General features: G+C 40.9%; 1 protein-coding gene and 1 long non-coding RNA gene across 2 annotated transcripts; one reads left to right on the forward strand and one right to left on the reverse strand.

The window, feature by feature from the left end:
* Window positions 1-267: 267 nt before the first annotated feature.
* Window positions 268-10,125, forward strand: LOC142856865 (uncharacterized). Its single transcript, XR_012911735.1, has 3 exons — window positions 268-399; window positions 1,944-2,040; window positions 9,678-10,125. It is a non-coding gene; the product is annotated as an uncharacterized LOC142856865 (long non-coding RNA).
* On the reverse strand, window positions 10,125-10,493 carry LOC142857012 (alpha-defensin 9-like). Its single transcript, XM_075984631.1, has 2 exons — window positions 10,322-10,493; window positions 10,125-10,132 (listed from the first exon to the last, which is right to left on the reverse strand). The coding sequence occupies exons 1-2, from the start codon at window positions 10,491-10,493 to the stop codon at window positions 10,125-10,127; spliced, it is 180 nt and encodes a 59-aa protein (XP_075840746.1).
* Window positions 10,494-11,064: the final 571 nt, after the last annotated feature.

Below are 11,064 nucleotides of genomic sequence, written 5' to 3' on the forward strand. Positions count from 1 at the left end.
ATTTCACAGAGGAGGCCTAGGAGGGAGGCAGGAGTTTGAATCAATTCATTCCTTTATGTACTCCTCCATGATTGCTGAGTAAATGTGCTTTGGATAACATGGAGTTAAAAATAAAAAAATAAAACATTGCTGTTGCAATTTTAAAAGTTCGGGTGCCAGAAAAGATGCAAAAAAGGAAAAGGAAAAATACCCAATCATGATAGAACGTGTTATTCTAGACAATTTCATAAGTTATTGCATAAGAGCATTGAGTCAGAAACACTGTTTCCTCGTTAATATCAGTCTCTGGGCTAAACCTGGGGAACATAACAAGCAAGTCAGAGATGCCCCTGATGCTGATGGAATTCAGAAGCACGGGGAGATTTAAACAAGTCCACGGCAGCATTGTAGAGCAAAGAGGTATGTCCTTGCCATGTTTTCCATATGGTCAAGAATAAAGCAGGGCTGTTGATGGAGAAGTCATGGTTGAGTCATTTGAGCTCTATAGAGGGTCTTCAAGGACAATGGCTAAGACAGAGAGAGAGGGAGAGGAGCAGACACACACACACACACACACACACACACAGAGAGAGAGAGAGAGAGAGAGAGAGAGAGAGAGAGAAAGAGAGAGAGAGAGAGACTCCTACCCATCCATCACATATTTTAGGCTTGGAATTGGGAGACAAGTAGCATTCATGTGGCTGTGCTCAGAGACATCGCACCTTTTGCAGATGGACCACCTAAAAGGCCTACAATGGGTTTACTATCAGCTTAGCTGATGCAGGGGCTAGCGACAGCCCCCACTGAGCTTCGTGAGGAGGCAATGGCATGCAGGGATATGTAGTTACACCGTCTTTCTTCAAACTTTGAAGAAAGTGTCCATGGAGGTGTATTGGTCCTACAGAAACCTGGCTGAGCAACATCTGGCTTTTCCCCAGCACCTGGGGAAAAACAAAACGAGGTTGATCTGGTTCAGGATAGCCTAGGAGCATACCACACATGGGGCACCAAAGGGGGCTGAGACCTCTAATGTAGGAACCATGCCAAACCATTGAAGAAGTTTGAAATATTTCCTAAGGACAATGGGATCCTGACTGGGGATCTGAGAAGGATATGACCCGCTGTTTTGTTTTAACAAATGTGCAGGAAGTCTTTTAGGAAAGGGGCAGGAAAGATAAGGGGCACATTGCACAGCTGCTGGGTGTGTTTACAGAGTTTCTTTAGCCACTGTTTTGTTCTCACAGAGGGTTGAGAGCTTAATATTTCAGTTTTTAATTTTATTAAAAAATGAGATGCAGGCCCATGCTAGTAAGGCATCAAATAGCTGGCCAAATGCCCCCCCCCCCCTCCTTGGAGCTCACTTTCCAGCAGCTAGAGAAGCAGAGTCTTGTCCTGTACCTGACACAAGCTGGAGAGAGAGGCATGGCAGGGCTCAGGGGTAAAGATAGAGTCAGTTCGGCACACTCCCTAACCAGCTTGTCAAGACTTGCTGGCTGCTATTAAAATAGGACCCGGAAGGTGACTTCATGCATGTGTTTTCTGTTTGTGGGGGAGGGACGTGTGTCTGAGAAACATACTTCATCCTTCATTCAGTTCTGGGGGTCTTTAAAATCCTGAGCAGATTAGCCCTAACGGGGCTGCATTTCGTGGTAAACAGGCATTGGAAGCAGGTGGGGTGAATTCCAAGCCCCAGTCCTACTTTCAAGAGGAAAGCACAGACAATTTACCTACTGATTGTATGGGTCCGGCTCTTTTTTTTTTTATCTATAAAACAAAATACTCCTAGAGCCTGCATTGTAAAATTGTCCTGGGGAATGGATCAATAATGTGCCAACTGAAACCTGGCACACCCAAGCGTGACCTAAGTGTTAGTGCGCATTGCACCCCTCATTATTGAGTTAGAGAATGGAATGGCAGTCAGACCTATCAGAGCAAGGATGTCCCATCAGGAGCTGTGCTTGCAGGACGAGCTACAAACCCAGCTAGTCTATTCTCCTGCATCCATCGTCTTTCAGTTCTACATCCTGGGACCACAATCAGACGCCTGCAGACGTAATGAAGGTAAGTGGGCATCCTCAAGACACAGAGGTAGATGAGACTTAGATTTTCTCCCTAGGAAAAGGGGCGAGCATAACCTTTGTCAAAAGAAAGATAATTGGTGATCAAAAGTTAGAGGGAACTAGTTACTCAGTAACCTGCTTCCTTTTTTTTAATTTTAATTTTTAAGTTTCATTTTGCATTCCTTCCACAGTTTTGCCCCTTAGCCCCTCCTCCCAACCCCCCCTCCCGTCTATTCCACCATCCCACTTCTCCCAATGGGTAAGGGTCCCATGGGGAGTCACCAAAGTCTGGCACATTATGTTGGGGCAGGAGCAAGCCCCTCCCCCTGCATTAAGGCTGAGCATGGCATCCCACCATAGGGAATGGGCTCAAGCATCAGGGATAGATCCTGGTCCTACAGCCAGGCTTCCTCTTCTTTAGCACCAAGTATACTTCCTTCACCACAGTTTCCACATTGTCTGTGCAGTTAGTTCTTATGGGTGACATGTGAGTGACAATGGGACATTTCTTCCACTATAATGGAATATAGTTACAGTGAATGCATTCTTTGGGATCAGTGCCTCCATCTCTGCCTGCTGTCTGAGTGACATCAGGGCAACATAGAAGTCACCCATTGAGAGTGCTGACTGTGCAGGAGGAGGGAGCCTGGGTTCTACTCTGGAATAGAGCATGATCAAGAAGGAAACTCACTGCTGTTGGGAGCAGTGAGACCCCAGATCCTGAATTTCTTGTAAACATCTTGTTTCCCCCTGATCTGAGTGCTGCTCAGCTGCTCTGAGCACGAGAGCTTCAGGAGTTCCTGATGGCGGGAGAGTGGTTTCTGGTGGGTTTGGCTGGGGCGTGGCTATCTCTCTATAATCTGCCCCTGAACACAATAAAGCGGGCATTCTTGGGGCTATGGTATCCGTGTTAAAAGGTCTGCGTGTGTCGGTCTGTCTCTGTGTGTGTATTCTCAACCTCCAGCCCCCTTTCCCGAAGCTCGCGAACTGGGTAATAGCGCACAGAGCGCAGACACGGGACGGGGGCGCGGTGCGTGGCAGTCTGCAGCCACAGAGTTGCCAAAAAGCTTGGTAGCTTCTTTCCTGACAGGGAGATTCTGATAAATCTATAGGTAAAATCTTTTCTCTCATTTCCCTTTCTGAGGGATCAGAAAGCTGGGTGACAAGGACTCTGGGTATCTAGGGCATATCAATAAATAAACTAAGAATGTTCAAGAATCACTAATCTTTATTTTCTAAATGAGATATGATAGGAAATAGCAATTAGGGGGAAATTCCGAGAGAAGCTCCAACTTCTAAAATGGAGCCTCCATGTGTTTGCAATACAACCTTGGCTCGGATGGGAGGAGAGAGAAGACCCCATCCCAGGATGCCTCTTGAGTCAAAGGCGATAGTAGACAGGGGAGACGTTCCTCTCTGTGCTGTGAGTTCTGGTGGGGTTCCTGTCCTCTTGATGGAACAACAGCATTGCCTGCAAGATGAACTTCATTGGTTGTCTCTTCTCCAGATGCTTTCAATGTCTGTCTGTAGATGGTGCTTTTCCCAGTCCCTCTATGATCCTGTGAAGGGATCTTGAGGGATGCTGCCGTGGATGGGTTGTCTTTTCTTCACATCAAATGTTGAAGCCCTCACTACAAGGGTGATGGTATTGGAAGTGGGATCTTCGGGAGATGATTAGGACTAGAGGAGGTCCTGATGGTAGAGCGCCATGATGAAGAAAAAGACACAAAAGCTCCGGCTCCCTCTTTTACTAAATGAGGATATAAGATGTAGATTCCAAATTAAAGTCAGGAGTCAGCCCTTTTGGGAGAATCAACCTGGAAAGTTCCTTGGATCTTAGACATCTTCTGCCTTCAGAACTGTGAGAAATAAATACTGTCAAGACACTCATAAAAGTGTGTTTAGTTATAGCCGCAAGCTTACTGTTACAAACCCAAGCTGAAGGAGAAAGTGGTTCACGTGGGGTATCGCAGGAGAGCCAGTTCAATGACTAGACCCTCAGGGGTCATCCTTGGAAGCAATGACACCCAGCCTTGGGATGTGGGCCACAGCTGACATGTGAACTCTTTGCCTCTTGTCTGTGTAAGGTGTGAGTTCATTATGACTAATTGCAGAGCCGTTGAATTCACATCGTGAATCACACACAGCACAAGCTGTTTATAGGTCATAGGTGGTATGACACTGGAGTTAGTTTGTCAAACGGTATTTATAATGTAAGAATCTATTTTTTAAAGAACCAGTTTATAATTTTAAGGTTTATCAAACAATTCCCAAAAACTGAATAATTTAATAGTCAGTGAAGTAAGATTTGTATATTTATTTTAAAATCACTCTTTTATGGTAAGTCTGTGATATTTGTTCTATTAGCAATTTTCATTAAAATGGGTACCTATGTGTTTTGTGTGTAACTGCTTAGAATTATAATGTCTTCATGGTAGATTTTTTTCCTCTTGAGTACTAAAAGTCTCTCCCTCTCTTTAGACTAGTTTTGGTTTGAAATTGGTTCAGACAGATATTAGAAAAGCAACTTATGTCTTTTGCTTTTTCCATTTACTTGGAACTAGTTTTCTATTCTTTCACCTTAATGTGGTGTTCATTATTGGTAGTGAGGTCTGTTTCTTGGAGTCTGTTTCTCTTTATAGATGTACTGAGGATTTTAATATTCAAAGTTATTATTAAACAAGATTAATTAATTCACATTTTTTACAGTAGTGTTTTCCTTGTCCTCTTTTGGTTTACATACCTCTTGGACATGTTCAATATTTTCTTTAGAACAAATTATTCTGTTCAGTATTCTATGTAGAATGGAAATAAATTTCTTATATCATTTTTTTTTTGTCCTGGACACTTTCTCTTTCCACTGAGAGTTCTTGGCATAATAATTTTTTTTTGGTATCATTGGTCTTTTGGAACTTGTAAAACACCTGTCCAGGCCTATCTGTCTTTAAAATGCTCTGGAAAAAATATGAATTATTCTGATGAGTCTGCCTTTAAATGTGACTTGTTCTTTGTCTCTTGTAGTTTTCAATATCCTTTCTTTGCTCTGTACATTTAGTGTCTTAATTATTATGTGAATGAGGAGTTTTTTTTATCATCTTGTCCATTTGATGTTATGGATTTTGAACATTAATCAACATAACTTTTTTAGAATGTAAAATTTCTTCTGTGTTTGTGTGGAAAATATTTTCTGTGCTGCTGACTCTTGTTTCTCCCCTTTCTTCCATATCTATAACTTATAGTGTATTTCTTTATACTATCCCATATTTTCATGAGGTTGTATTTCTTGCTTTTATTTACTTTTTTAGATTCAACATTTTCATTGTGTAAATGAGCCATCTCTTTTCCTTTCTTTCTAAGATCTTATATTGTGCCTTAAATTTGATCCAGTCTTTCTATAAAACATTTTTCTGAACTTTATGTTGGACTTCTTGAGTATTTCCGTTCATTTTGGATGTTCTTAATCTATTCTTTCTGCTTATTAAATTTCATTTTAATATATATGATGCTTTTTGCTACTTTTTATATTTTGTTTTCTGGTCCTATCTTGGATATTTGTTCATGTCCTCTCTGAATTCCTTGAGCATATTTATACTTGTTTTGTCAAATAATTATTTTAAACATTAACCAAGTTGCTTTTCTCAGGTAACAACTCTGCAATTGGGATGTTTTTTTGTGGAAGGGATAACATCCAAATTGTCATTTTGTTACAATAGAATTAAGCATTTGGAGCTAGAAAATCCACAATGTTTCTTGGTGTGGATGTCTAGTACTTCCTTTGTTGAGTGGGTTCTTGAATCTTGGTTTATGGTCACCTAAACTTGGCGACTTGTGGACCAGCTGTATGGTGTGTTGATATGAGTATCATATCAGAAGTCATCTTGGTTCAGCTAGGGGGAGGTGCCAACTTTGAGTCTAAGAAAAAAATCTCCTGTAGACTTAGAAAATTCATGATAAAGTTTATGGAGGGCTCACGACGATCTGCAGATAATCCTTCAGTAGTAGGGGCAAAAGTGCTAATACAAATGGGCAGTATTTTGTGAAAATGGGGCATATGATACTACATTGTGCTTAAGAGGAGATAGATGTGGTGCAGGTAAGAGTAAAGTTTCTTGTTTGCTATTACAGGTACAGGATGCTAATGTCTAGCTCATTTTGTTGTCTTGCATGGTAGATTGGATATTGAGGTCCCTACTTTGAGTTCCAGGTTGGACTCCATGTATTGTCAAACAGATCCATGGTTAGAGTGAAAATAGCTAAGTGATAGGAATGGGTCTGAGGTGATGCACCTTTATCTCCAGGCCAAACTTCATAAGGTACAGTACTTGTGTGGTAGGAAGGGTAGATTAGAAGTGGGTGGTGATATAGAATTGGTCTCAAGACCTATCAAGGTTGGACTTCACATGGTATCCCATATTATTTAATTTAACCCTTACATGATTGCTGAAATATCAGCCCATTTTTACATATGAATTTAGCATCATGGAGCCAGTTAGTCTTATGGTACCATGTTGATAACTCTGATGGACCAATTACTAAGTTACATTAGCTTTGCAAAAACTCCATGAACTTGGGCTGGAGAGATGGCTCAGTGGTTAAGAGAATTGCCTGCTCTTCCAAAGGTCCTGAGTTCAATTCCCGGCAACCACATGGTGGCTCACAACCATCTGTATTGAGGTCTAGTGCCCTCCTCTGGCCTACAGACATACACACAGACAGAATATTGTATGCATAATAAATAAATAAATATTTTTTTAAAAAATCAAAACAAAATAAAGATAGTAAGATAATTCTAGTGAGTGATTAGTTAAGAGATAAATCTTGTCAGAAGTTTTTGAGCAGTGATGGGAACTGTTTAGTTGCAATTAAGCCAGGAAGCAGACATTATGATGATTCTCTGTTTAAAGTGGGTATAGGTACTTACCAAGCAATCCTAGTGATTCAGGTTTCAGTACCAAAATGTACACAAAATGGAAGGTGAAAGCTGACTCCACAAAGTTGTCCTTTGACCTCCATGTTATTCCCCCACGGCACTAATAATGATTCTGATGCTTGAACCCAAGAGTCTTTACAAAGACACAAACCAAACATCAATGAAATAGCAAGAAATAAATATCAATGAAATAGTAGAAAGTAAATATCAGTGAAATAGTAAGAATTTTCTAGAGAGGAATTTGAGGTGAAAGTAAATAGAACACTGTTAACAATTCCCCTGTAATAACCAAAGAATCTAGTAATTCCCCTGTAATAACCAAACAAACAAACAAATTTGCTGCTTTTCTGCTTTCATTCACAATATAAAGACGAGTATTATCCTGTGACCCATACATGTCTGTTTTCTTCTGGTGAATTCTTCTTTATGAAGATATGTTCCTTAGCCGGGGAGAGGTGACACAAGCCTTTAATCCCAGCATTTGAGAGTCAGAGGCCGATGGATCTCTGAGTTTGAGGCCAGTCTATTCTACAGAACAAATTCTAGGATACCATGTCTACACCAAAATACTCAGTTTAAAAAAAAAATAGAAAAAAAGAAATTTCAGTGAAGGACCTAAGACATGGAGAACAATAGACACTAAAACAGGTCCACTATACAATAGTGACAAATGTGAGGGAAATCCCATGCTGAGTTGGATGACTTTGTTATACAAGCAACTTGAGCAACTCTGATGGTAGGAATCGACATCCATATGAGCTGTTGTTCCTTCCAGAATGTGAGAGGTTTTCTTACTGCCTTTCCTTGTAGGTGTTTCTGGAGCCTCCCAGCTCATATACCTATACACACTCACACATTCCAATTTTAATAATCTTTTCTTATATGCAGAGAGAAATAGACTGTGTAATAAAACTTGATACTCAAATATAATATTAATTACTCATAGCTTACTTTTTCTAACTTATGGATAGCAATTTCAAACATATCAGAAGTTTATGGCAGAAGAAAATCTCCTATACTTATTTGGCTCTCATGCTTGAACATATGGATGAGGTAAAATAAACTAAAGAAATACAAAGATATTTAGATATAGGCATTTATAATATAGATATATAGACATAGATTATTTAAATATATGGATATATGTATATGTGATATTAATATATAGATATAACCTTTCCAGATTATTTATACAGTCTGTATCTAGACCCTGATCTCTATTTTCCCTATCTGTCCCTATTCTGTTTTGACCATTCACCTTCTCTTTGATTATGTCATGGTTCTCTAGCCAAGATGTTCCTGGAATAGAGATTGCTCAGGTTTTTCTCAGAGAGGTCCATTTTGGGCCCCAGAGGACTAGCAGGGGAATGGCCATGAAGTCGATGAGAGTTACCTGAAGGACTAGAGAGCATAAGCTACTAAGTGTGTGTCCAGAGAGAAGGCTGACTATGTATAGGTCTGTTGAGACCCTGCCAAGGAAAAGGTTTCAATAAGCAGTTTCCTATCTGAGTCTTGACAGCAAGTTGGAGAGTTTACTCCTCTCACTGAAAGTCATTGAAGATCAAGTAACATGGCCGTCGCATAGCCCCATGTATTTAAGTACTACCCTAAATTCTCGATTACTTGTTCAGCATGTTACAGAACTAGCTATTCTCAATGTTGGGAACATTTGGGTTCTGGGCACAGAACCCAACAGTTCACTAATCACCTCATATAGGTTTGTGCTTTCCACATCCCTACCTTTGGTACAATGAGAAGGCTTCCTCTTTTATCTATAAGTATTGAAGACAAGCTAACTACCAGGCATCAGAAGTCATAATTTAAATATATAACCATTATTTAGTAAATGGACATGGTCTGTCTAGGAAATGGAGGATGGTTGATGGATGGATGGATGGATGCATGGATGGATGGATGGATGGATGGATGGATGGATGGATGGATGGAGTTCTATTCATTTTCCACACTGGTCTATGTTACAAACAAGGACAGGAACAATTGTCCAACAAAGGCTCTGATGCAGAGACTTGTGAGAAAAAACTGCTCCCAAAACTGTGAGCCATTTCATGGTTTAGTACTGTGTATGCAGTAGGAGTTCAAAAGCCCATCCATGTCCAACAAGCCATTACCTCTGAGCCTACAGTTGACTGATGAGCTTGCTTGAGACCAATTTCTTTATGCCCCTCACAGACACTCAGTCCCTGCTACTCACAGGAGGGACTGATCAAGAAATTTCCTTGAAGGAGAATCAAAAGGTCTTAAATGACATATAAGCTGCTCATTAAAAATATAAAGTATTTATTGGACATTAGGGAGGGGACAGACAACTTCAATTTTCAAAAACTACACTGACAACTATGTATGTGTATCTTCCAGGCCTTCTAATTCTAAGAGAAGGAAAAGGAAATACTTACAATAACAATGGAAACGGATGGTTGTCCATTTGTTGAACTAAGAGTGCAATGGGAGGCAAGGAAATAGAAAATTAACTTCTCAGAGAAGCTACATAGCTTGGAAAAGTCCTGGCTAAGTAACGTAGAAAGCATCAAAGAAACATAAAACCAGGTTGTTTGTCTGCAAGAAAGTTTATTTGAGAAAAAAGGAATTGAGGCTGAGTACAAGGGCAATGGCTGATCATGAGGTCTCAGAACACATGGTGATCGTGTCTCTCGTCTCATCTGCAGCAGAGTAGTTTCTTGTCTTTGCAGATTGCACGGACCCGTTCATTAAATCTGCATAGCTTTCTACAGCGGCACAATGGGACCTTTCTTGAGGCTGAGGAAACAAAGAACAACAGGCAGTAAGTATGGTAGCCAGCAGTGTCCAATAGTGCACAACACTGTGAAGACGCATGATACACGGTACAGGGCAGGTTTGTTTGCATCTGTGACATCACACCCAGCACCACGAGTAACTCCAAACACTGGGAAAAAATACATTTAACAAGTGTTGATTGCATGCATAACTTGACACCCATTTTGCAGTCCTTCACCTTTTAATGTCTCCTAACCCAACACACTCATACACTGGCATTTAGTTCCTAAATCTATTCTTTTAAGCAAACCAGATTTTTCTTTTAATAACAAAGTTATCAATTGGATAGACAAACTCAATATGTTCTATATTTTAAAACTATTCAACAAATAAAGTTTATATCAAAACACTTAAATAAAAGAAAATCAGTTACACTCTTTTGATTCTCACTTTTACTTCTCCAAATAAGACAGTGAAGATCTAGAGGACCAACAGAGAACCTGACCTAAATCACACAATTCTTGACAGGATTCCAGTCCCATCTTCCACCCTCTCTCAGGAGACTCCAACCACTATCACACTGGGCACCACCACTCACCTGCATCTTGAAGAGCAGAGTCTTCTGGGTCCCCAAAGGAGATGGACACATCCTGGTCCTCTACCCCTGGCTGCTCATCAGTTTTAGTCTCCTCAGCTGCTTCTGGGAGATGATCAGCCTGGGCCTGGAAGGCCAGCAGGGCAAGGACAGAGAGGAGGACAAGTGTCTTCATGGCTGAGAATCACCTGAAGGAAGGGTGAGCAGGAGCCCAGTGTGTAGGGACTGAGGAGCCAGCCTGCATTTATAGGGCTGTCATGAGAAGGTGCCGAGACAGCCCTGTAGATAGAGAGGGCACGCACTGATGGGAACTGGGAGAGACTGTGGTCCTCAAGATGTTGTCCTTTGATGTTCGTGTGTTCTCACACCTGCCATCATGATGTTGGTCTGTGTGCTCAGTGACAGCCCTCCCTTCCAGCTGATAATGATGAAAGAGCCTTGCTATTTTCTTCTGTTCCCCATCTGCTTGAGTATTTACCTTTCTATGGTCAGGGAAGAAAAGAAGCAAACATTTTCTAAGCTAGTAAGCTGATAGAACGGGGGCTGCGCGGGGTGGGGGTTCGTGTTCTGAAGTTGGAGCCTGCTGTTTTCAGAAGGTATGAACCATGGACCAGACCTGAATACCTATGGGTTGCAGTCAGTTCTTTGAGTGGTTATGGGGTATTATCACTTTCATAAAAGAAGACTTCTTTGTGAATCCCTTCCTTGGGACCATTATGGAGAGAGTAAGATGGTCCTGGTGAATT

The sequence above is a fragment of the Microtus pennsylvanicus genome, chromosome 9, assembly GCF_037038515.1.
Source record: "Microtus pennsylvanicus isolate mMicPen1 chromosome 9, mMicPen1.hap1, whole genome shotgun sequence".
In the NCBI taxonomy this organism is placed as follows: Eukaryota; Metazoa; Chordata; class Mammalia; order Rodentia; family Cricetidae; genus Microtus; species Microtus pennsylvanicus.